At 41.9% G+C, this 27,886-nt stretch overlaps 1 protein-coding gene across 1 annotated transcript in view; it reads right to left on the reverse strand.

The window, feature by feature from the left end:
• Positions 1-4,615: 4,615 nt before the first annotated feature.
• LOC138666106 (uncharacterized) overlaps positions 4,616-27,886 on the reverse strand; it is a 48,446-nt gene continuing 25,175 nt past the window's right edge. Inside the window, exons 5-16 of the mRNA XM_069754241.1 lie at positions 25,689-25,771; positions 25,346-25,599; positions 23,569-23,729; positions 20,005-20,157; positions 19,124-19,253; positions 18,142-18,216; positions 16,102-16,191; positions 12,612-12,757; positions 11,881-12,060; positions 11,495-11,565; positions 8,764-8,868; positions 4,616-5,269 (exon numbers count right to left, since the gene is read on the reverse strand). Coding sequence (XP_069610342.1) covers positions 5,106-5,269; positions 8,764-8,868; positions 11,495-11,565; positions 11,881-12,060; positions 12,612-12,757; positions 16,102-16,191; positions 18,142-18,216; positions 19,124-19,253; positions 20,005-20,157; positions 23,569-23,729; positions 25,346-25,599; positions 25,689-25,771 — 1,612 coding nt within the window. The 3' untranslated portion in view covers positions 4,616-5,105. The remainder of the gene's footprint in view (positions 5,270-8,763; positions 8,869-11,494; positions 11,566-11,880; positions 12,061-12,611; positions 12,758-16,101; positions 16,192-18,141; positions 18,217-19,123; positions 19,254-20,004; positions 20,158-23,568; positions 23,730-25,345; positions 25,600-25,688; positions 25,772-27,886) is intronic.

Raw genomic sequence — 27,886 nt, forward strand, 5'->3', positions numbered from 1 at the left:
GACAGGAGGACAGTAACAGAAGAACAATATGTTGTAAATGGCGCGTTAACATTACATTAACATGGCACATAACATTGGGTCAACATCCAAGAGGTCAGGGAGCAGCTTACATCTCCAAAGCTCGTGGACACATTTATATGGTTTATGGAGAAAACTTCCTCAAAGCAGTGACAAGTATCATCACGGTCTGATTTATACGGCCGTCTGACTGTGCCCTTACTAAAACGGCTCATAGAAAATGCTCAATAATGTCAAACCTCTGATCTCAACTGAAAGGGAGACTTCTCGTGTTGTTAAATTGCTTGAATTAGTTGCCAATTTTAATACTAAGTTTGCAATAGACTTGCTTTTTTCTGCCTGCTATCAATCTCCTGCAATGAGAGCTTTTATCTCTCATTGTGTGTAGCTAGTTTCCATGGAGCTCCACACCACGGCAGAGTGTGCATAGTAGCTACATTATAGGAGAGGAGCCAACTCCTAACATACTAGCCACCTCTCTGCAGCCCATTGATTTCCATACAGCAGTTATCTCCTCACCTACAGGCTCTTAGGCTATGTGCACACGTTGCGGATTTGCAGCGTTTTTTGCCGCGCAGAAATGCTGCAGATCCGCAAGTAATTTACAGTACAATGTAAATCAATGAAAAAAAAAACCCGCTGTGCTAATGGAGCGGAAAATTCCAAACGGAAAAGCTGCAGATTAAAAGAAGGAGCATGTCGCTTCTTTTGTGCGGATCTGCAGCGTTTTTGCACCCATTCCATTATAGAAATCCGCAGGGGTAAAAACGCATGAAGTCCACATAAAAAACGCATCAAATCCGCACCTACGTTTTCTGCCAAGAGATGCAGAATCCGCACAAAAAATTCCAGAGGCTAATCCGCAACGTGTGCACATAGCCTTAAGGTACCGTTACACTAAACGACTTACCAACGATTACGACCAGCGATACGACCTGGCCGTGATCGTTGGTAAGTCGTTGTGTGGTCGTTGGGGAGCTGTCACACAGACAGCTCTCTCCAGCGACCAACGATCAGGGGAAAGACATCGGCATAGTTGAAACTGTCTTCAACGATGCCGAAGTCCCCCGGTAACCAGGGTAAATATCAGGTTACTAAGCGCAGGGCCGCGCTTAGTAACCAGATATTTACCCTGGTTACCATTGTAAAAGTTAAAAAAAAAAAACAGTATATACTCACATTCCGATGTCTGTCACGTCCCCCGCCGTCAGCTTCCCTGCACTGACTGTCAGCGCCGGCCGTAAAGCAGAGCACAGCGGTGATGTCACCGCTCTGCTTTACGGCCGGCGCTGACATAGTCAGTGCAGGGAAGCTGACGGCGAGGGGACAGACACCGGAATGTGAGTATGTACTTTTTTTTTTTTTTTTTTTTTTTTAACTTTTACAATGGTAACCAGGGTAAATATCGGGTTACTAAGCGCGGCCCTGCACTTAGTAACCCGATATTTACCCTGGTTACCAGTGAACACATCGCTAGATCGGCGTCACACACGCTGATCCAGCGATGACAGCGGGTGATCAGCGACCAAAAAATGGTCCTGATCATTCCCCAGCGACCAACGATCTCCCAGCAGGGGCCTGATCGTTGGTCGCTGTCACACATAACGAGATCGTTAGCGGGATCGTTGCTACGCCACAATCCCCTGAACAGCACCCTTCATCCCATCAGCAGTATACACTTTCCCGAGCCGTGTGCTTGTTTAAAGCCTGTGTAATCTACATATGTAAATATAGTGAACCTGAACAAACACCGACGGACCATTAATGTGTAGTAGCTGAATAAAGCGGTCACCAGTACTGCACTGTATTAGTGGCTGCAGAATGAGCTAACTCAGAATCTGTCAGTGAGCTCTTTCTGATGAGGAGTTAGCAATTCTTATGTCTTTCTCTGGCTTCCTCTCAGCTGATTTATGATCACAGATCTCATCAGTGTTTCATGTGCAAGGACACAAAGAGACAAACTATTCTAGAGACACCCAATTACAAAAGTGATTTTAAGAAACAAAACACATGCATTAAAGTAGATAAAAAAAAAATGGTCCTAACGTTCACAGCCCCTTTATAAAGATATTGATGCCTTTTTTTTTTTTGCTTAAATGGTTCCATTTTTGGCTAGAAATTATTTGCTATTGGGTTTCATTCCACATTTTGCACCGCTTGGGCTCAAGTCATTATTGCATTTGGGCATTTTTTGAGTTTTGCCCGTTTTTCACTTGCGCCTTCCTTTAAAGTCTACTTCACATAGGTGTTTTCTTGATTATCTTTCGTTATGCCGTCATTCCAGCAAGTCGCAAACTTATTGCACAAACTAGTTCAGTCCCAAGGCAGAAATGAGATTGGGGTCCTAAGTTTCCCTGCACATTGCTTACTGCCGCAGAATGAGTCAACTGAAAACTAATCAGTGAGCTTGTTCTGAGTGAGAGATAGGCCAGAGTCACACTAGGGAGTTTTACGGACGTATGAGAGGCGCAGAAAATACGCATTGCACACGGACCAATGATTTTCTATGGGGCAGCTCCTATCTGCCGTATTTTACGCATCCGTATTACACGGTCTTGTAGGGCCGTAGAAAATCACAGCATGCTGCGTTTGCCAGCGTATTGCGCAAAAAATCCGCCAATGAAAGTCACACACGAACCATCAGTGTGACTTGCGAGAAATACGCAGCGGTGTTCTATAGAAAAGCCGGCAATTCAATTGTCGGCTTTTGCCATCTCCTTCCCAAACCAGACAGCATATGAGACATGCTTTACATACAGTAAACCTTTTCTTATTACTTTTTTTTTGTAGATTCCTCACTACTAATGTTAGTAGTGTGTATGTGCAAAATATGGGCGCTCTAGCTGGTAAAATAAAGGGTTAAATCACGGAAAAACTGGCGTGAGCTCCCACGCAATTTTCTCCGCCTGAGTGGTAAAGCCAGTAACTGAGGGCAGATATTAATAGCCTGGAGAGGGTCCAAGGTTATTGCCCCCCACTGGCTAAAAACATCTGCCCCCAGCCACCCCAGAAAAGGCACATCTGTAAGATGCGCCTATTCCGGCACTTGACCTCTCTTTTCCCATTCCCGTGTAGCGGAGGGATATGGGGTAATGAAGGGTTAATGTCACCTTGCTATTGTAAGGTGACATTAAGCCTGGTTAATAATGGAGAGGCATCAATAAGACACCTATCCATTATTAATCCAATTGTAGTAAAGGGTTAATATAACACACACATTAGGAAAAAAGTATTTTATTGAAATAAAGACACATGGTGTTGTAATAGTTTATTCTGCTCTCAATCCAATTGAAGACCCTTGTCACCTGAAACAAAGTTAAAATAAAAAAAACAACAATATTCCCATACCTTCCGTCGTTCAGTCTTGTCCCACGCTGTAAATCCATCTGAAGGGGTTAAATAATTTTTACAAGCAGGAGCTCTGCTAATGCAGCTGTGCTCCTGCCTGTAAAAACTGGGGAATGAATGGAAAGCAGTCTAGCTACCTAGACTTGCGGTGCTGCGCCCCCTGCTGGTAGAAACTCATATGAACTCTAGCGTGAGAAACTATTCAGAAAAATTCCCACGCTCGAGTTCATGTGAGGTTATGCCAGCAGGGGGCGCAGGCGCAGCACCGCAAGTCTAGGTAGCTACATTCCCCTGCTTCCCATTCATTCTTTATTTCAATAAAATACTTTTTTCATAATATGTGTGTGTGTGTTTTATTAACCATTTACTACTGTTGGATTAATAATGGATAGGTGCTATATATACACACACACACTATATAAGATTTTCTATATATATATATATATATATATATATATATATATATATATATATATATATATATATATATATATATATATACACATACACACGCACACATACATTTTTAATGCAAGTCAGATTTTTGCTAATGTAAAAATAAAAAAAAAACTTTGGTATTTCTGTAACTGCAAATACTTAAAGATTCAAGTCTCCACATTATTTTAGCTGTGCAGTGAAACCTGTAAAAAAAAAAAAAAAAAAAAGAAACAATGGCAGAGTTGCATCTTTTTATTTTTATTCCTCCATTTCGCTGAGCTCGGGTATTTTTTTTGCCATTTTCCCTCACTTTATATGGTTATAGGAATGGGGTCATTCAGAACTTAATCTTGTCCATCAGAAATAACAACAAGTATTAATGTGTTTATACAAATACAAAAATAAAAAATAAAAGTTGTAAAGAAAAAAGGTGAGGGAAAAAATGAAAACGCAAAAGCGAAAATTGGCTGCTGAGGAGAAGGGTTAATCCAATTGCAAAAATAACACTGAGCCCAAAATACGAGCATTTCAGAAAAAAGCACACACACCAAAATCACCCATATAAGTCTATGAACCGGTGAAATTCACAGGCAGTGCATATACAGATGAAAGATCAGTCAATTTTTTTTTGTTATATACGAGAACGAGAAAAATGTATTAAAATCCACAATGGGGCTTCAGTGTCACAGATTTCACTCATTAGTAAAGTTTTTTTTTTTAATTAAAAAAAAAAAGTCATCAAACATTCTTAACTGAATAAATGCTGCCATCTGCTGGCCATTCCGTACATGACACACAGAAGAAAACACGGTCAAGGTTTGTAGACCAGTTTATTACCTTTTCTGACCATCTCCTACTAGAAGCCGATATTACATGACTCTGAACAAGAACAACAACAAAAAAAAAAAAATTATCGTCTGCACATTCTTATAAAATTTAACGTAAAACTATTTACAGAGGTCGACAACCCTGGAAAGTGCTTAGACTTTGATTTTCTTAAATACATAAAGTCGTTCGGAATGTATGATCATTAAAAATATAAATACATCCATAAGGGAAGGAGAAATCGCGGTGTCCAGATTATTTTATGGTACATTTACAATGATCGGGGGCCATTGTGTACCATCCCTTTAAATGATTGCAGAGGGGGGGGCAGATGGCAGAGCGTGCAGGATCATGTCGCCACTATTATAGTCTTACAGGCCCCCGTCCAACTCCAGTCTGAGATAGATGAGACGAAGCAGAGCAGCAGAACTTAATGAGCATGGGTGGAGCCGGCGAGCGAGTACGTCAGGCCGCGGTTAGTGGCCCGTGGCCCCTGTGGGTTGCAGCTTGGCTCGAGCGGTCTGTAGTCGTTGTTCTTCTTGCAGGTTGCGAATGCAGGCGTTGCGGCTGATGGGCTGAACGTTGGCCTGTGGAAACCAGCCAGACTGCTGATCGGAGAGGCGGATACCGCGCAGCCATCCTGCAATGAGTAAAGGAGTCATTAGCATAGGAAACGCCCCCGAGGAGCAGACATTTATAGGAATAGTCTAGACTCCCCATCACTTTGGTAATCTCGAAGATCCTGTTATCAGACCTGATGTCACCTTTCAAGAAGGAGGAAGAACAATACACAAAGGTCTCCGACACAACAACCCAAGTCCGTGTACATCAAAACACCAGGAGACCGCGTGCAAACCGTGAACGGATTATTGCAGTCCCAATAATGTCTGCTGGAACCCCGACTTCCATCAGATCTAAAAAATTTTATCCATTCCTTGACAGCAGAAAATGTTTAAAAAAATTTTTTTTATGTAAAAAAAAAAAAAAATATCACGAAACAAAAAGGTAGAAAAAAAAAAAAAAAAAAAAAAAAAGTTTTGCAGTTTTCACACTGACCACCAGGGCTGTTTCAAACTCGCACTTCCCATTCTTTACATAAAACTTTTCAGCAGTCTCATTATCACGACAGACAGGATTACAAATCAATGATCGGAATCTCCTCTGCCTGTGTGTGAACAAGAGCAGTCAGCGATATAAACTATTAGGGTACCTTCACGCAAAAAGGTTTTGGACAAGGATTTTCCAGGCTGGAAAAAATGCACACCTAAAAAATGCACACCTAAAAAAAAAAAATGCAGTTTTGATTGAATTTATTTGGAATTTTTTTTTGTTGATATTTTTTGTTTTAAAACTATATTAAGAGGTGCTCTATAGAAAGCGATAAGATACACGTTTCTACCTCCAAAATATCGCAAAAAAAAAACATTAAAATCTGGTATAAAAAAAATGTGCCAAAGAATTGACAACACTGTTTCTAACACAAAAAACCATGCAGAATAAACCCCTCTGCATGTGGACGACGCCTTTTCTCACTCAAACGAATTATGACCTTGTTAGAAATAGATTTAAAGCTTTTTTTATATTAATTTTGATATCTACAGCGGGGAAAATAAGTGTTTGATTCACTGCTGATTTTGCGCGTTTCCCACCTACAAAGAATGGAGAGATCGGTAATGTTTATTGTACGTACAGTTCAACCGTGAGAGACAGAATCTAAAAATAAAATCCAGAAAATCACATTGTATGATTTTTACATAATTAATTTCCATTTTATTGCATGAAATAAATATTTGATCACAGAGTAACCAGCAAGAATTCTGGCTCTCACAGACCTGTTCGTTTATCCTTAAGAAGCCTCCTACCCTGCATTTATTACCTGTATTAATTGCACCTGTATGAACTTGTTACCTGTATAAAAGACACCTTTCCACCATGGCCGAGACCAAAGAGCTGTCTAAGGGCACCAGGGACATAATTGCAGACCTGCAGAAGGCTGGGATGGGCTACAGGACAATAGGCAAGCAGCTTGGTGAGAAGGCAACAACTGTTGGCACAATTATAAGAAAATGGAAGAAACACAAGATGACTGTCAGTCTTCCTCTGTCTGGGGCTCCATGCAAGATCTCGCCTTGTGGGGCAAGCATGATCCTGAGAAAGGTCAGGAATCAGCCCAGAACTACACGGGAGAACCTGGTCAATGACATGAAGAGAGCTGGGACCACAGTCTCAAATATTACTGTTAGTAACACACTACACCGCCATGGAGTAAAATCCTGCAAGGTTCCCCCCGCTCACGCCAGCACATATCTGGGCCGGTTTGTAGTTGACCACTGACCATCTGGATGATCCAGAGGAGGCATGGGAGAAGGTCATGTGGTCAGATGATATTAAAATAGAACTTTTTAGTATTAACTCCACTTGCAGTGTTTGAAAGAAGAAGGATGAGTAAAACTCCCAAGAACAACATTCCAACCATGAAGCATGGTGGGGGAAACATCATACTTTGGGGTGCTTTTCTGTAAAAGGGACAGGGTGACCGCACCGTATTGAAGGGATGATGGATGGGGTCATGAATTGTTAGATTTTGGCCAACAACCTCCTTCTCTCAGTAAGAGCATTGAAGATGGGTCGTAGCTGGGTGTTCCAGCATCACAACGACCAGAAACACCCAGCCACGGCAACTAAGGAGTGGATCCATAAGAAGCATTTCAAGGTCCTGGAGTGGCCTAGCCAGAATCCAGACCTGAGCCCAATAGAAAATCTTTGGAGGAGCTGAAACTCAATGTTGTCCAGCGACTGCCCGGTAACCTGAAAGATCTGGAGAAGATCTGTATGGTGGAGGGGGCCAATATCCCTGCTGCAGTATGTGCACACCTGGTCAAGAACTACAGGAAACGTCTGACCTCTGTATTTGCAAACAAAGGTTTCAACACCAAATATTAAATGCAGTTTTTTCCATTGTATCAAATACTTATTTCATGCAATAAAATGCAAATTAATTACGTAACAATCCTACAATGTGATTTTCTGGATTTTATTTTTAGATTCTGTTTCTCACAGGTGAAGTGTAGCTGCGATAAAAATCACAGACTTCTCCATTCTCTGTAGGGGGGAAAACTTGTAAAATCGTCTGTGTATCAAATACTTATTTTCCCCATTGTACGTAAATGCCAAAAAAATACATAAAAAAAAATGAAAAAGAAAAAAAAATACATGAACATGGCCTAAGGTGTTTTTGTTGTGGATTTTTCGAACTAAAAAAATATAACCATCTAAAAAAAACTTCTGCAAAAAAAACACTTAGTTTTTGATGTGGATTCCATGCGCTTTTTCAGCGTGATTTTAAGCGTTCTTGTATTTAATAATCATGTTCTGAGCAGGGGGAAAACTTTCTTATTTTGTGCATGGAATAAACGCATCAAAAAGCAGTGTGTGAACAAACCCCAAAGGCTGGACTATTCAGAAGTGGACTGGCAGTGGCGTTACATTTCGGTTCCCACTATGCAAACACTCCGGATAGAACGCAGACTTCACCCTTTGCACTGCGGATATTTTACGTTGTTTGTGGTGCTACATTAATATCTGTGATAAATTATTTAACTGGGACATTATGTCGTTGAACATTTTATTTTTTATTTTTTTTGCAAACTCCTTAGATGCTGCAGTCACTGTTGACCTTAGCGCTGAAAGGGTTAAACAGCCAAGATCACAATTCTGTAAAATCCGCAAGTAAGTGATGATGAGGACAAGACACAATGTGTGCGTGCACCATCACTGCCGTGTAATAGTACTGCGGATAGCAGGAACAAGCAACGACACACTACTAAGTCCCAGGAGGGGAATGGGTTGGGGGCCACTAAAGCCGCTGCCTGCTCAGTACATTTAGTGGCGACCTCTGCTGGCCGATTTCTGCAGCGCACGACGGCTTAATAACTTAAACCAATGCAAATAGATGCCACATTAGTAAATCAGAGCAGCAGGCTGGATAGGAAAGCTGCGCGGCAAGCAGTATCGGTACAAATGATAAGTGAGCAGCGATACAGAGTGCAGGGACACGACGCTGTATGACTGAAGAAAGGTGACAACCGAGCATGCAGATATAAGGACAGAAAGCGATTTGTACTGAATATTTACCATCATCGCTGTTCTGCGTGATCATCAGTATATCGGCTTTCTCCAGAGAGAGTTCATCGTTTTCTCGAGACTTATAAGACTTTAAACATTGCATCTGGGACAGACCTGAGACATCAAAGACGAGAAATGACAGCACTGCTAAACACGTAATGCGCCCACTCCAACATGTACAACACCGATATATTCAGCTTCATGGGAGCAGTATTATAGTAGATATATTCCTGTACATAGGGGCAGTATTATAGCAGTTATATTCTTGTACATAGGAGCAGTATTATAGTAGATATATTCCTGTACATAGGGGCAGTATTATAGCAGTTATATTCTTGTACATAGGAGGAGTATTATAGTAGTTATATTCTTGTACATAGGGGGCAGTATTATAGTGGTTATATTCTTGTACATAGGGGGCAGTATTATAGTGGTTATATTCTTGTACATAGGGGGCAGTATTATAGCAGTTATATTCTTGTACATAGGAGGAGTATTATAGTAGTTATATTCTTGTACATAGGAGCAGTATTATAGTAGTTATATTCTTGTACATAGGAGAAGTATTATAGTAGTTATATTCTTGTACATAGGAGAAGTATTATAGTAGTTATATTCTTGTACATAGGAGAAGTATTATAGTAGTTATATTCTTGTACATAGGAGCAGTATTATAGTAGTTATATTCTTGTACATAGGAGCAGTATTATAGTAGTTATATTCTTGTACATAGGAGCAGTATTATAGTAGTTATATTCTTGTACATAGGAGCAGTATTATAGTAGTTATATTCTTGTACATAGGGGCAGTATTATAGTAGTTATATTCTTGTACATAGGGGCATTATTATAGTAGTTATATTCTTGTACATAGGGGCAGTATTATAGCAGTTATATTCTTGTACATAGGGGCAGTATTATAGCAGTTATATTCTTGTACATAGGAGCAGTATTATAGTAGTTATATTCTTGTACATAGGGGCAGTAATATAGTAGTTATATTCTTGTACATAGGGGCAGTATTATAGTAGTTATATTCTTGTACATAGGGGCAGTATTATAGTAGCTATATTCTTGTACATAGGGAGCAGTAATATAGTATATTCTTGTACATAGGGGCAGTAATATAGTAGTTATATTCTTGTACATAGGGGCAGTAATATAGTAGTTATATTCTTGTACATAGGGGCACTAATATAGTAGTTATATTCTTGTACATAGGGGCAGTATTATAGTAGTTATATTCTTGTACATAGGAGCAGTATTATAGTAGTTATATTCTTGTACATAGGAGCAGTATTATAGTAGTTATATTCTTGTACATAGGGGCAGTATTATAGTAGTTATATTCTTGTACATAGGGGCAGTATTATAGTAGTTATATTCTTGTACATAGGGGCAGTATTATAGTAGTTATATTCTTGTACATAGGGGCAGTAATATAGTAGTTATATTCTTGTACATAGGAGCAGTATTATAGTAGTTATATTCTTGTACATAGGAGCAGCATTATAGTAGTTATATTCTTGTACATAGGAGCAGCATTATAGTAGTTATATTCTTGTACATAGGAGCAGTATTATAGTAGTTATATTCTTGTACATAGGAGCAGTATTATAGTAATTATATTCTTGTACATAGGGGCAGTATTATAGTAGTTATATTCTTGTACATAGGAGCAGTATTATAGTAGTTATATTCTTGTACATAGGAGCAGTATTATAGTAATTATATTCTTGTACATAGGGGCAGTATTATAGTAGTTATATTCTTGTACATAGGAGCAGTATTATAGTAGTTATATTCTTGTACATAGGGGCAGTATTATAGTAGTTATATTGTACATAGGGGGCAGTATTATAGTAGTTATATTCTTGTACATAGGAGCAGTATTATAGTAGTTATATTCTTGTACATAGGAGCAGTATTATAGTAGTTATATTCTTGTACATAGTGGCAGTATTATAGTAGTTATATTCTTGTACATAGGAGCAGTATTATAGTAGTTATATTCTTGTACATAGTGGCAGTATTATAGTAGTTATATTCTTGTACATAGGAGCAGTATTATAGTAGTTATATTCTTGTACATAGGAGCAGTATTATAGTAGTTATATTCTTGTACATAGGGGCAGTATTATAGTAGTTATATTATTGTACATAGGAGCAGTATTATAGTAGTTATATTCTTGTACATAGGAGCAGTATTATAGTAGTTATATTCTTGTACATAGGGGCAGTATTATAGTAGTTATATTCTTGTACATAGGAGCAGTATTATAGTAGTTATATTCTTGTACATAGGGGCAGTAATATAGTAGTTATATTCTTGTACATAGGGGCAGTATTATAGTAGTTATATTCTTGTACATAGGAGCAGTATTATAGTAGTTATATTCTTGTACATAGGGGCAGTATTATAGTAGTTATATTCTTGTACATAGGAGCAGTATTATAGTAGTTATATTCTTGTACATAGGGGCAGTATTATAGTAGTTATATTCTTGTACATAGGAGCAGTATTATAGTAGTTATATTCTTGTACATAGGGGCAGTATTATAGTAGTTATATTCTTGTACATAGGGGCAGTATTATAGTAGTTATATTCTTGTACATTGGGGCAGTATTATAGTAGTTATAGTCTTGTACATAGGAGCAGTATTATAGTAGTTATATTCTTGTACATAGGGGCAGTAATATAGTAGTTATATTCTTCTCTTTCGTCAGCATGTCATCTCACCGTGATCCCTCAGGAAGTCGATCTCTTCTCTCGGTGGAGACAATGCACAGATCCATCTCAGCTTCTGACTCCTATAACAGTTGAACAATGTAAATGAATGTACGGGGAAAAAAAAAAAAAATCACAGCATAGAAGAGCAGCGTTGTTACTGTAAGTCTAGACTATAGGAATACGGCAAATAGATATAACATCTCACCCTTAGAGAAACTGACTGTTCGGCACATTTTACCTACACAGATACAATGTAACAAACGATCGAGACAGGAGAGAGATTTGAGTTAAAGTCTCTGATTTTCAGCCTCTGCTTGCTGTCAGTGAACGTTTGTTAAAGATTTAAACCGCAAAAAAAACCTCCCTAGTTCTTTTTATGATTTGAAGCAACTCACTGCGTCTCTGTCCGGAAGATGAACTCCGTCTCTCGTAGGTCGTGGAAGGAGTCCCGTCCCATAGCAGCAGAATCTCTCAGGAATACGCGGAAAATATTTTTCTGGTTGGTATGAAGTTTAATTTCACATCGTTCCACTCTAAACTCAGACGCGTGGTCGAATACGACGAAACGTCCTCCCCTAGGGAAATACATCAGGAACTAGATTTTATTTTATTTTTTTTTATTTATAAGTATTATTTATAAATGTAAAAATTGTAAACATATATCATGTTTAGTATTGCGTTAAGAAACAATAGAGCTGTGCATACCCTAAAATTATATCCAAAAGACCCTCGCACGGCTCCATGGAGAGGAAAAGGAAACAGTTCTCAGTTTCAGATTTTGCCCACTATGTTTATTTAATGTTTTTAAGATTTTTTTTAAAATTTGTAAACTACGTAAAATTGGTATTGCTGTAATTGTAATAACCGCAGAATAAAATCTGCCTGTGCCACACAGTAAAATGAACCCTAAAAAGGAAAATGACTGAATAGCAAAGAAAGTTGTTTTTTTGACAATATATTACACAGTCAAATTAGATGTCGCTATGAAAAACAACAAATAAATCTTCATATGTTGGAGGCAGAAACAAAAGTTTAAAAAATAATTAACTGCTCACAGCGAGAAGCATTAAAGGAATTCGGTTCATGGGCCATTAATTAACAGGTCGTAGAAGTGTAGGATACTCACTCTCTGACGCGAGACAGCAGCAGACAGTCATTGAAGAGATGCAGGTAGACCGGCCGAGTGCTGACCTTCCATTTTGAATTGTACTCCAAAGATGTGACCTCCCCGTGTTTAACAAGACGCCGAGACTGAGAGATGAGGGGAAAGATCTGAAATACAGAACCAAGGAGATTCAGTAACTCCTGGAAAACCAGAATGACCCAATTATACACTGCTGCTCAAAAAAATAAAGGGAACACTTGAACAACAGAATATAACTCCAAGTAAATCAAACTTCTGTGAAATCAAACTGTCCACTTAGGAAGCAACACTGCTGACAATCAATTTCACATGCTGTTGTGCAAATGGAATAGACGACAGATGGGAATTATTGGCAATTATCAAGACCCCCTCAATAAAGGAGCGGTTCTGCAGGTGGGGACCACAGACCACATCTCAGTACCAATGCTTTCTGGCTGATGTTTTGGTCACTTTTGAATGTTGGTTGTGCTTTCACACGCGTGGTAGCATGAGATGGACTCTACAACCCACACAAGTGGCTCAGGTAGTGCAGCTCATCCAGGATGGCACATCAATGCGAGCTGCAGCAAGAAGGTTTGCTGTGTCTGTCAGCGTAGTCCAGAGGCTGGAGGCGCTACCAGGAGACAGGCCAATACACCAGGAGATGTGGAAAGGGCTGTAGGAGAGCAACAACCCAGCAGCAGGACCGCTAACTCACCCATTGTGCAAGGAGGAGCACTGCCAGAGACCTGCAAAATGACCTTCAGTAGGCCACAAATGTGAATGTGTCTGCACAAACGGTTAGAAACCGACTCCATGGGGATGGTCTGAGTGCCCGACGTCCACAGATGGGGGTTGTGCTCACACCCCAACACCGTGCAGGACGCTTGGCATTTGCCACAGAACACCAGGATTGGCAAATTCACCACTGGCGCCCTGTGCTCTTCACAGATGAAAGCAGGTTCACACTGAGCACATGTGACAGACGTGACAGAGTCTGGAGACGCCGTGGAGAGCAATCTGCTGCCTGCAACATCCTGCAGCATGACTGGTTTGGCAGTGGGTCAGTAATGGTGTGGGGTGGCATTTCTTTGGAGGACCGCACAGCCCTCCATGTGCTCGCCAGAGGTAGCCTGACTGCCATTAGGTAACGAGATGAGATCCTCAGACCCCTTGTGAGACCACATGCTGGTGCGGTTGGCCCTGGGTTCCTCCTAATGCAGGACAATGCCAGACCTCATGTGGCTGGAGTGTGTCAGCAGTTCCTGCAAGATGGAGGCATTGAAGCTATGGACTGGCCGCCCGTTCCCCAGACCTGAATCTGATTGAACACATCTGGGACATCATGTCTCGCTCCATCCACCAACATCACGTTGCCCCACAGACTGTCCAGGAGTTGGCAGATGTTTTAGTCCAGGTCTGGGAGGAGATCCCTCAGGAGACCATCCGTCGCCTCATCAGAAGCATGCCCAGGCGTTGTAGGGAGGTCATACAGGCACGTGGAGGCCACACACAATATTGAGCATCTTTTCCTTGTCATGAGGCATTTCCACTGAAGTTGGATCAGCCTGCAATTTGATTTTCCACTTTGATTTTGAGTATCATTCCAATCCAGACCTCCGTGGGATATTCATTTTGATTTACATTGACAATTGTTATATTTTATTGTTCTGAACACATTCCACTATGTAATGAATAAAATTTGCAACTGGAATATTTTATTCAGAGATATCTAGGATGTGGGATTTTAGTGTTCCCTTTATATTTTGGAGCAGTGTATATTATACTCCAGAGCTGCACTCACTATTCTGCTGGTGCAGTCACTGTGTACATACATTACATTACCGGTCCTGAGTTACATCCTGTATTATACTCCAGAGCTGAACTCACTATTCTGCTGGTGCAGTCACTGTGTACATACATTACATTACTGATCCTGTACTGATCCTGAGTTACCTCCTGTATTATACTCCAGAGCTGCACTCACTATTCTGCTGGTGCAGTCACTGTGTACATACATTACTGGTCCTGAGTTACCTCCTGTATTATACTCCAGAGCTGCATGCCACTCACTATTCTGCTGGTGCAGTCACTGTGTACATACATTACTGATCCTGTACTGATCCCGAGTTACCTCCTGTATTATACTCCAGAGCTGCACTCACTATTCTGCTGGTGCAGTCACTGTGTACATACATTACATTACTGATCCTGTACTGATCCTGAGTTACATCCTGTATTATACTCCAGAGCTGCACTCACTATTCTGCTGGTGCAGTCACTGTGTACATACATTACTGATCCTGAGTTACATCCTGTATTATACTCCAGAGCTGCACTCACTATTCTGCTGGTGCAGTCACTGTGTACATACATTACATTACTGATCCTGTACTGATCCTGACTTACATCCTGTATTATACTCCAGAGCTGCACTCACTATTCTGCTGGTGCAATCATTGTCTACATACATTACATTACTGATCCTGAGTTACATCCTGTACTATACCCCAGAGCTGCACTCACTATTCTGCTGGTGCAATCATTGTCTACATACATTAATTTACCGATCCTGAGTTACATCCAGTATTATACCCCAGAGCTGCACTCACTATTCTGCTGGTGCAGTCACTGTGTACATACATTACATTACTGATCCTGAGTTACATCCTGTACTATACCCCAGAGCTGCACTCACTATTCTGCTGGTGCAATCATTGTCTACATACATTAATTTACCGATCCTGAGTTACATCCAGTATTATACCCCAGAGCTGCACTCACTATTCTGCTGGTGCAGTCACTGTGTACATACATTACATTACTGATCCTGAGTTACATCCTGTATTATACTCCAGAGCTGCACTCACTATTCTGCTGGTGCAGTCACTGTGTACATACATTACATTACTGATCCTGAGTTACATCCAGTATTATACTCCAGAGCTGCACTCACTATTCTGCTGGTACAGTCACTGTGTACATACATTACATTACTGATCCTGAGTTACATCCTGTATTATACTCCAGAGCTGCACTCACTATTCTGCTGGTACAGTCACTGTGTACATACATTACATTACTGATCCTGAGTTACATCCAGTATTATACCCCAGAGCTGCACTCACTATTCTGCTGGTGCAGTCACTGTACATACATTACATTACTGATCCTGAGTTACATCCAGTATTATACTCCAGAGCTGCACTCACTATTCTGCTGGTACAGTCACTGTGTACATACATTACATTACTGATACTGAGTTACATCCTTTATTATACTCCAGAGCTGCACTCACTATTTTTGTTAACTACAATCTTGTGGACAAGAATACTTCCCAGAATGCAAATCATCGGGGCAGACTATGAAGAGTCAGGGAAGGATTGGAGATTTTTAAATTGCAAAATGTCCTGGCTGTCGGCTGTTGCAGCTCAGCCACTTAGGGTCACAGATCTGGGGAAGTGCCGCCTCCGAGGAGCCGGGAGACACTCACCTTACACTCAAACTGAATCTTCTGGTTGAGTAAAATCAGTTCCTCCGTGTCCTTCATCCTCTGCACGCTCTCATTACAGTCTCTTATCAGCTGACAAAGAAGAGATTCACAGAAACACGGGATTAATAGATCGTCCAGGCTGATGTAGAAGGTTTCCGCTTAGTCACCATTTTTTACATTTCTCTGTTTGTGGTCGGTGAATGAGAACATTCTTCTCTATACCGAGATTCTATATAGTTACAATTTCTCCGCTCGCTTAACATATTTCAGTCTGAGTTTATATCAGTAAATTGCCTGCACTGGATACATAGTAACAAACCCTCATCTGTGAGAAGTACTAGGTCTGTACAGGTTTCCTCAAAGTATTAGGCAGTGTGCACACGGAGCCTTTTGGCTGAATATTCAGATCACAAAATGTGAGATTTGCAGAGCTCCGTTCAGTTTTTGATCCCAAGAATTCTGGAAAAACTCAGTGTGTATAAAGCCTTAGGAAGTTCCTCTTCACTGACTGATCATTTTAGACAGGAAAAATCTATGTAAATGAATGCAAAGAGCTAAATATTGTGGTTATATCCAATGAAGACCTTCCGACCTGAGCTGGAAGCATCAGCAGTGGGTTTGTTACAGTGTAGCAGTAAGGCCAGTTTAAACACTGCATAGGAATGTAGCAAGAGTTCAGATGTAGGAGGTGGTACAGAGTGGAAGAATACCAGATCTTTATAGATCCCTCATTTCACTACATTATAGCGCAACGATCACAGATTCAAATGATCCAGCCAGCAAACTGCCCAATCTTCTGCTTTTATAGAGGCGGTCACATTTGTTGACCAACAATTACTCAAGGGCATTTGATTCCCGACACCCGGCCCCTACTTACCCTTTTATGTGCTATGGAAGCAGTAAGAGTGTACTTAATTTTTTCACATACTGATACTAGAGCGGAGCTTTATAGATCCCTCATTTCACTACATTATAGCGCAACGATCACAGATTCAAATGATCCAGCCAGCAATCTGCCCAATCTTCTGCTTTCATAGAGGCGGTCACATTTGTTGACCAACAATTAATCAAGGGCATTTGATTCCTGACACCCGGCCCCTACTTACCCTTTTATGTGCTATGTAAGCAGTAAGGGTGTACTTAATTTTTTCACATACTGATTCTGCATTTTTGCTTAGTTTTTGGTAAAATAATGACTGTAATTTTTTTGCCTGTGTTGTTCATCTAATTTTAACATTTGTTTAAGGACCAGATGTTTTTATATTGTGTCCCGATTAGTAGAATCATAGAATTTGAAGAGGGTGTACTTAGTTTTTCTGATTGCTCACCAAAATGGTATTACTAAAAAATTACAGGTTTGCCCACAAAAAAAAAAAAACAACAAAGAAAACTTCACACTGCTCCAGTGACTGAAAAGTAATTAATAAAAAAAAAAAAGTTAAAGATCTCAGAAAACGGTGACAATTAAATTTTCTTGTACAAAAAGTTCTACAATTTTTTTTTTTTTTAACCACTTAAATATCACGAAAACCGTGTACAAGTTTGGCATCGCTGTAATTGTGCGGTCCTGGAGAATCAGGGTGCCAGGTCATTGTTAACGCACAATATACACTGTGAAGACAAATCCCAAAAACAATGGCTACATAGTTTTTTATCCCATTTTATAAAGTGTTAAATCGTAAAATGGATGGCGACAACAAAAAGTACAATTTGTCCAGCAAAAAAACAAACAAAAAAAAACAAAACAAAACAACAACCTCATATGGCTAGGTCGATGGAAAGTTTATAAAATATTTTCTCTTGGAAGAAAATGATAAAAAAATAAAAAAGTTCAAAAATAGCCACAAAAGGAAGAGGTTGAGTAAAAAAGAGGAGATACCCTGCACTACCGGGTTGTGGAAACGGCGCAGCTCAGCCGCTCTCACCATATCCGTAACCCCACAATGGCGTTACTCCCATCCTACCCATGGAAGGCTGAGCTGGCGTTCATACTATAAGAGGATGACAGTCACTGACCATGATGGAGGACACATCGCTCACCTTCCCCAGTAAATTGTGGGCTTGGGTGGCTTGGAGCTCCTCCGTAGATCCTGGGGCAGAGCGCTTCAGAATATTCTGTGGAAATAGAGGAGAAGGATCTCGGATGAAAGTTAAGAGTTAAGTAATTTCTTCACTGTTTGCGCTCATTAAATAGTCACAATTTACACTCCCAACACCCGTCATGCTCACGTCTGGCTCACACAGCTGAGGGTTTGTTACACTGTGGATGTGCAACACCCTGCCAACAAGGAACCAGACTGCGGACACATGGACTCTCAAAGCGCACGGCGCCCACTGTCAGGATTCTCTTGTGTCGGGAGCGGACAGTCGCGACATTGCAAGTATGTGATATGAACACTCCAGGCCACATTCAGACTAGACGTGCGCAGCCTCGCTCCGTACAAGTGGGTCAGAAGAACTGCAGCTGGTACAGATGAATGGACAGATCCACCGGACCCCGGTCCATGCGAACCGCCTTCTACCTGCCGACATCCATGACTCCTTTCCTAAATAGTGGGTCCATGTCAATGTCGTGTGTCCATCACTCCACAACGCCTGGCCTACAGAGCAGAAGAGGCGCCAGGGATGCCAGACTCCCTTGCGGGGGCCACGGGTAATGGTTGCGGCCGCTGGACAAGGATCTTGTGAGTCAACGTGCTCATCTCTAGCAGCTGATCCCGACCTCACAGACTTTACTCGAGAAGTGAAGGTCGGACCTGAGAAACTCTCCTTAAGAGGGGACTATCTCCACTTTTTGCCCCTTCTGCACCCTCCTGTGTGTGAATTATACACTGCACATACGTCAGTGGCTCTTTAATTCCATGAGGAAAGAAGCTCATGGTCTTAAAAAGGTCATTACTAGGGACAGCGCACCGTCCCAGTGGGCATTTGTCTGAGGACTGTAGTCAGGGCCGACGTCAGTTGGGAGGGGCGGCTGTAAGAACCGCTAAATGAGCGTCATGTCCCAATCCAGAAGCGTTACCTGCAGGAGCAGCCGCAGACGAGTGATCCTCTGGAAGGGGAGGATGAGGAAAGATTTGAGGCTGAGCCGTTGGCACACGGGGTCACTCTCCAGCTTGGCCAAAACTTGCTGAAAACGCGGAGTATCAGTCCTGTAGTGGAGACAAAAGCCAATCTGTGATTGTAGTGTAAAGAGATAAAGTCACAGAAAAAGCGTCTGCAGGAATCCGAGGGTCGGCAGGATGGGGCGGGGGGCGCTCGTCTAGGGTGTGACCCTAAATTAGCCCAGATGGCCGTAACGGTAGTGACACAGATCTATAATGCATGACAGAAGCGCCAATCCCAACTTTTACAGTCTATCTACATTCAACTTAAATCGCATAAAAGTTTTGCAAAACTACAACAAAACTTTTAAATGCATCAGTAAAAGTTTTGGAACTTTCTCGTAAACTTTATGGCATGTTTGTCAAAGCTAAATGCACCAGAATTCTGGAGTAAAGCGTGCCAAAATAAAACAGTCGTGCCTTTCTACTTACCCCACATTTATTATGTGTTTTACACTTGGGCATTTCCAAATGTGTGACATCGTGCCCCAGAATTTGGGGGCAAATTTCTGGTGCAAAGTAAACTAACCAACCGGTGCTGTAAGCTTAGGCGAGACCGGCAGAATATTACTCAATAGGATTCATTTCCTCACCATGTGCAAAATCTCAGCTTTTACATACTTTACAGAAATCCAGACATATAGGACATGCAGCTCTTAGTCTTGGCCAGCAGAGGGCAGCACTGGACATATTAGGGACTTAGGGACACTTCTGATAAGGGCCATACAAAGATTGGGGGTCCTCAACCTGTAGTGTACATATCTGCATATATGAGGGGAGATATCCCGGGTGCACTTACATCAGCCTTTGGAAGGTCCTGTCCTGGTAACTCTGATTGGTGACGTACGGCAGGTAGACCCTGCGGAAATTGGGCTCATGCGCGATCACCACATCACACACCTGGAAGTTGTATATGTTGCTCTCGAATTCTTCTTCCAGGTCAAAAAGGAAACTGATCCAAGATAAAAACACAATAGTTTTACTACAAGAAAAAGTTGAAAAAGTTGTTTAAAAAAAAATAATAAACTAAACCATATAATGGTTTCCTATGAATATCTTTCACTGAGAAAGCTGGGTGACATCCAACATAGCTGCCATTATACTGTAGATCCAATTAAAAAAATAAAAAAACTTGTCACCCAACTTTCCTGCACTCATTAACTATTTTTTTGGTACAGGCCTGAAAAGATTTCTCATTCATGGATATAGGAAATCCTGATTGCACAGTAACCCAGCTTCCCTGCAATCATGAATAGTAATTCTTAAAGGGTTATTCCTACAATGGCAAGGCTTTTTTTTTTTTTTTACAAAGCTCAGTATCCACATGACTATTGCCATTGTTACAGTATGAGCCCAACAGTGATTTCTTTTTTTTCCCATGTTTCATCTGTTTCTGAACTTCAGATCTTCATGGTTGCTCCTACACTTATCTGCTAAAACTACAATTCCCAGCTGCACCCTGTTTCTCCTCAGTGCTGCAGGCCCCTTCCTCGTCTTTACTGGCAGCTTCCTGATACAGACAGATGGATCTCAATATGGACAATTTTTATATCTGTGGATCAAGTGACCACCGATAGGTCTGAATGTGAGGACTGTGACCCACTATTCGTCAAATATCCATCACTATTGACAAACTCCACATTTCATTGGTGGTTCCTGGGGGTCTTCAAAGCGTGATTATGCTCCCACCTGCATGCATAACACAGCTGGGAATAGCAGAGCTGGGCATGGAATAGCGGAGTTGTGCTACAACCCAGCAGTCAGATGTTTAATTAGACAAGGTCATTAGGATTTAGGTGGATCTCAGACAGATCATTGACTGCAATGAACGGACTGGCTGCGGGTCTCCTGACCCGAAAGTGACAGCTTCATGTATTTCTATAAGGCTGCCAAGCTTGGGTTGGGAGACCCGCGGCTTCTCCATACATTGCTGTCCGAGATTGGAAAAAGAGCCACGGATGTCTGCATGAGCCCTAAGGAGTCTTCACTCCTGTCCTAGTTACTGTTCACGTACCAGGAAACTCAAACTAAAAATTAGAGCCCCTGACTAAGCATGGGAACGTGCAAAACCATCACAGGCATGTATATGTGTGTGTGTGTGTGTGTATAATTTATATATATATATATATATAATCAGCTGAAGAGCCCGGCGTTGCCTGGGCATAGTAAATATCTGTGGTTAGTTATAGCACCTCACTTCTCTTATTTTCCCATTACGACTCATTTTTCCCCTCACATCTCTCATTCCCTCCTAACACTTGTCATTTCGACCTCACATCTGTCATTTTCCGATCACACCTGTATATCACTCCTCATTTTCACCTCACCCCTCATTTTCACCTCCGTATATACATGTTTGTCATCTCCCTTATATATAGTATACACCTGTATATCATCTTCTGTATATTGTATATACCTGTATGTCATCTCCCCTGTATATAGTATATACCTGCTGTATGTCATCTCCTCCTATATATATATAAATACCTGTATGTCATCTCCTGTATACAGTATATACCTGTATGTCATCTCCTTCTGAATATTGCATATACCTGTATGTCATCTCCTCCTGTATATAGTATATAACTGTATGTCATCTCCTCCTGTATATAATATATACCTGTATGACATCTCCTCCTGTATATAGTATATACCTCTGTCATCTCCCCTGCATATAGTATATACCTGTGTCATCTCCCCTGTATATAGTATATACCGGTGTCATCTGCTACTGTATATAGTATATACGTGCGTGTCATCTGCTCCTGTATATAGTATATACCTGTATGACATCTCCTCCTGTATATAGTATATACCTGTGTGTCATCTCCTCCTATATAAAGTATATATCTGTGTGTCATCTCCTCCTGTATATAATATATACCTGTATGACATCTCCTCCTGTATATAGTATATACCTGTGTCATCTCCCCTGTATATAGTATATACCTGTGTCATCTCCCCTGTATATAGTATATACCTGTGTCATCTGCTACTGTATATAGTATATACGTGTGTGTCATCTGCTCCTGTATATAGTATATACCTGTATGACATCTCCTCCTGTATATAGTATATACCTGTGTCATCTCCCCTGTATATAGTATATACCTGTGTCATCTCCCCTGTATATAGTATATACCTGTGTCATCTGCTACTGTATATAGCATATACGTGTGTGTCATCTGCTCCTGTATATAGTATATACCTGTGTGTCATCTGCTGCTGTATATAGTATATACCTGTGTGTCATCTGCTGCTGTATATAGTATATACCTGTGTGTCATCTCCTCCTGTATATACCTGTATGTCATCTCCTCCTGTATATAGTATATACCTGTGTGTCATCTCCTCCTGTATAAAGTATATATCTGTGTGTCATCTCCTCCTGAATTAGACCTCGTTCACACGTTATTTGCTCAGTATTTTTATCTCAGTATTTGTAAGCTAAATTGGCAGCCTGATAAATCCCCAGCCAACAGGAAGCCCTCCCCCTGGCAGTATATATTAGCTCACACATACACATAATAGACAGGTCATGTGACTGACAGCTGCCGTATTTCCTATATGGTACAGTTGTGGTACATTTTGAGTATGTGCAAGTTTTGTGTGAGGCAACTTTTGCATGTATTGCAACTTTTGTGCACGTAGCAATTTTTCCGCATGTGGCGAGTTTTGCGCGTGGCGAGTTTTGAGCGGTGACTTTTGTGTTTCGACTTTTATGTGGCGAGGTTGGTGTATGTGTGGTGAAATGTGTGCTGAGGGTGGTATATGTGTTCAAGCACGTGGTAGTGTGTGGCGCATTTTGTGTGTGTTCATATCCCCATGTGTGGTGAGTATCCCATGTCGGGGCCCCACCTTAGCAACGGTACGGTATATACTCTTTGGCGCCATCGCTCTCATTCTTTAAGTCCCCCTTGTTCACATCTGGCAGCTGTTAATTTGCCTCCAACACTTTTCCTTTCACTTTTTCCCCATCATGTAGATAGGGGCAAAATTGTTTGGTGAATTGGAAAGCGCGGGGTTAAAATTTCACCTCACAACATAGCCTATGACGCTCTCAGGGTCCAGACGTGTGACTGTGCAAAATGTTGTGGCAGTAGCTGCGACGGTTCAGATGCCAATCCCGGACATAAACACATACATACATACATACATACACACATACACATACATTCAGTATGATAGATAGATAGATAGATAGATAGATAGATAGATAGATAGATAGATAGATAGATAGATAGATAGATAGATAGATAGATAGATAGATCTATCTATCTGTCTCATGAAAACATTCAAGAAAATTAATACAATGTTATCACTCTGCAGCTATACACAGATTCTGGGTGGAGCGGATACGCACTCGTTGCTGGCATCTCGGACATCGGACAGACGGGAGAAGAGCCACTGGCGATCCTGAGCGCTCATCAACTCCTGCAGGTCGGTGTTTAGCTGGAAATGATCCACCGCGATGTGGAGACTCCGCAGGTAAAGCGCCTCCGACAAGATGAGCTCAAACTTCGCCTGATGATGAGGAGACACCAAACAATGAGGAGTAAATCACTGGAATAAGTTCTACAACACTCTAATATTTATATTTCAGGTCATCATCTTCAATTTCACCAAATTTTGTGACTGAAAATGCTACCTCCGGTGGCTGAGAATCCAGCCTGCCCCTACTCACCCAGCAGAGCAAGTATACCCGGACTGATACATTGTACCAAACCCTCACAATGAAAAGCTCCATCGGCTACAGTCAGGAGATAAAATCTACTCCATGACATAGGTAATCCCTCACCACAGATCCACCACAACAGGGCGTAACCCACAGATCGCCCATAACAGAGCATCATCCACAGATCCCCATAACAGTGCATCATCCACAGATCCCCATAACAGTGCATCATCCACAGATCCCCATAACAGTGCATCATCCACAGATCCCCCATAACAGTGCATCACCCACAGATCCCCCATAACAGTGCATCATCCACAGATCCCCCATAACAGTGCATCACCCACAGATCCCCCATAACAGTGCATCACCCACAGATCCCCCATAACAGTGCATCATCCACAGATCCCCATAACAGTGCATCATCCACAGATCCCCCATAACAGTGCATCACCCACAGATCCCCCATAACAGTGCATCACCCACAGATCCCCCATAACAGTGCATCATCCACAGATCCCCATAACAGTGCATCATCCACAGATCCCCATAACAGTGCGTCACCCACAGATCCCCAATAACAAAGCGTCACCCACAGATCCCCAATAACAAAGCGTCACCCACAGATCCCCAATAACAGCACATCAGCCACAGATCCCCCATTACAGCGCGTCAGCCACAGATCCCCATAACAGTGCATCATCCACAGATCCTCATAACAGTGCATCATCCACAGATCCCCCATAACAGTGCGTCACCCACATTTCCCCATAAAAGTGCTTCATCCACAGATCCCCATAACAGTGCGTCATCCACAGATCCCCCATAACAGTGCGTCATCCACAGATCCCCATAACAGTGCATCATCCACAGATCCTCCATAACAGTGCATCATCCACACATCCCCCATAACAGTGCATCATCCACAGATCCCCCATAACAGTGCGTCATCCACAGATCCCCCATAACAGTGCGTCATCCACAGATCCCCCATAACAGTGCGTCATCCACAGATCCCCATAACAGTGCGTCATCCACAGATCCCCATAACAGTGCATCATCCACAGATCCCCCATAACAGTGCATCATCCACAGATCCCCCATAACAGTGCGTCATCCACAGATCCCCATAACAGTGCATCATCCACAGATCCCCATAACAGTGCATCATCCACAGATCCCCCATAACAGTGCGTCACCCACATTTCCCCATAAGTGTGTCATCCACAGATCCCCCGTAACAGTGCATCACCCACAGATCCCCCATAACAGTGCATCAGCCACAGATCCCCATAACAGTGCATCAGCCACAGATCCCCATAACAGTGCATCACCCACAGATCCCCCATAACAGTGCATCAGCCACAGATCCCCATAACAGTGCATCAGCCACAGATCCCCATAACAGTGCGTCATCCACAGATCCCCCATAACAGTGTGACAGACAGATGAGCGTTATTCGCACCTCCTGCAGCTTCTGCTCCTCTCGGGTCATTGTTAGAAAGGTGACGCTGTCCCGGATTTTGGGGATGTCCTGCCATAGGGAGTCAGCTGAGGAGATGGAAAGACGCTGCAGGTAGGACTCCTGGGATGATAGGATTCTCCTCCGCACTCGCGGAGAGCTGGGCAGGCTGTCCTCCGCGGGGGAGTCGCCCGGTTTCTGCCTTTGGATCTCCTGGTTCAGAGCCACATCACTGTACTCCTGATACAGGAGGCTGGCTGCAGGGAACAGCGGGAACCACTCAGACATACAAATATGATATCAACGGCGGCTTCACCCAGAGACAAAGGGGCCACGGGCAACTTACAGGAGTTTATGAACGTGGAGTAACGTCGGTGGATGCTCTTCGATGACTCGGAGGAAGGGGCTGCGATCTTGCTGCGGGACCCTCTTGGGAAAAAAAGTTACCAGTTACCGACAGTTCAGATAATCAATAAGTTATGATCCTTCCCTGATATCAACAGTCTGATGGAAAATATATATATTCAGCCATCGCTAAGGGGAAAGCTGATTGCGGGGATCCACCGCTCCATTAAAATGTCACGCTTTAAAGCCCTGATCTCAGGATCAGTAGGCAGCGCTCACTATTCTAGTGGTGCAGACACCGTGTACATTCATTACATTATTACACGCCAGAGCTGCACTCACTATTCTGCTGGTGCAGTCACTGTATACACAAATTACATTACTGATCCTGAGTTACACCCTGTATTATACTCCAGAGCTGTACTCACTATTCTGCTGGTGCAGTCACTGTGTACATTCATTAAATTACTGATCCTGAGTTACATCCTGTATTATACTCCAGAGCTGCACTCACTATTCTGCTGGTGCAGTCACTGTGTACATTCATTAAATTACTGATCCGGAGTTACATCCTGTATTATACCCCAGAGCTGCACTCACTATTCTGCTGGTGCAGTCACTGTGTACATACATTACTGATCCTGAGTTACATCCTGTATTATACCCCAAAGCTGCACTCACTATTCTGCTGGTGCAGTCACTGTGTACATACATTACATTACTGATCCTGAGTTACCTCTTGTATTATACTCCAGAGCTGCACTCACTATTCTGCTGGTGCAGTCACTGTGTACATACATTACATTACTGATCCCGAGTTACATCCTGTATTATACCCCAGAGCTGCACTCACTATTCTGCTGGTGCAGTCACTGTGTACATACATTACAATACTGATCCTGAGTTACATCCTGTATTATACCCCAGAGCTGCACTCACTCTTCTGCTGGTGCAGTCACTGTGTACATACATTACATTACTGATCCTGAGTTACGTCCTGTATTATACCCCAGAGCTGCACTCACTATTCTGCTGGGGCAGTCACTGTGTACATACATTACATTACTGATCCTGAGTTACATCCTGTATTATACTCCAGAGCTGCACTCACTATTCTGCTGATGCAGTCACTGTGTACATACATTACTGATCCTGAGTTACCTCCTGTAGTATACTCCAGAGCTGCACTCACTATTCTGCTGGTGCAGTCACTGTGTACATACATTACAATACTGATCCTGAGTTACATCCTGCATTATACCCCAGAGCTGCACTCACTATTCTGCTGGTGCAGTCACTGTGTATATACATTACTGATCCTGAGTTACCTCCTGTATTATACCCCAGAGCTGCACTCACTATTCTGCTGATGCAGTCACTGTGTACATACATTTACATTACTGATCCTGAGTTACATCCTGTATTATACCCCAGAGCTGCACTCACTATTCTGCTGGTGCAGTCACTGTGTACATACATTACATTACTGATCCTGAGTTACATCCTGTATTATACACCAGAGCTGCACTCACTATTCTGCTGGTGCAGTCACTGTGTACATTACATTACTGATCCTGAGTTACATCCTGTATTATACTCGAGAGCTGCACTCACTATTCTGCTGGTGCAGTCACTGTGTACATACATTACATTACTGATCCTGAGTTACATCCTGTATTATACTCCAGAGCTGCACTCACTATTCTGCTGGTGCAGTCACTGTGTACATACATTACATTACTGATCCTGAGTTACATCCTGTATTATACTCCAGAGCTGCACTCACTATTCTGCTGGTGCAGTCACTGTGTACATACATTACATTACTGATCCTGAGTTACATCCTGTATTATACTCGAGAGCTGCACTCACTATTCTGCTGGTGCAGTCACTGTGTACATACATTACATTACTGATCCTGAGTTACATCCTGTATTATACCCCAGAGCTGCACTCACTATTCTGCTGGTGCAGTCACTGTGTACATACATTACATTACTGATCCTGAGTTACATCCTGTATTATACCCCAGAGCTGCACTCACTATTCTGCTGGTGCAGTCACTGTGTACATACATTACATTACTGATCCTGAGTTACCTCCTGTATTATACTCCAGAGCTGCACTCACTATTCTGCTGGTGCAGTCACTGTGTACATACATTACATTACTGATCCTGAGTTACATCCTGTATTATAC

The sequence above is a fragment of the Ranitomeya imitator genome, chromosome 2 (genome assembly GCF_032444005.1).
Source record: "Ranitomeya imitator isolate aRanImi1 chromosome 2, aRanImi1.pri, whole genome shotgun sequence".
Taxonomy (NCBI): domain Eukaryota; kingdom Metazoa; phylum Chordata; class Amphibia; order Anura; family Dendrobatidae; genus Ranitomeya; species Ranitomeya imitator.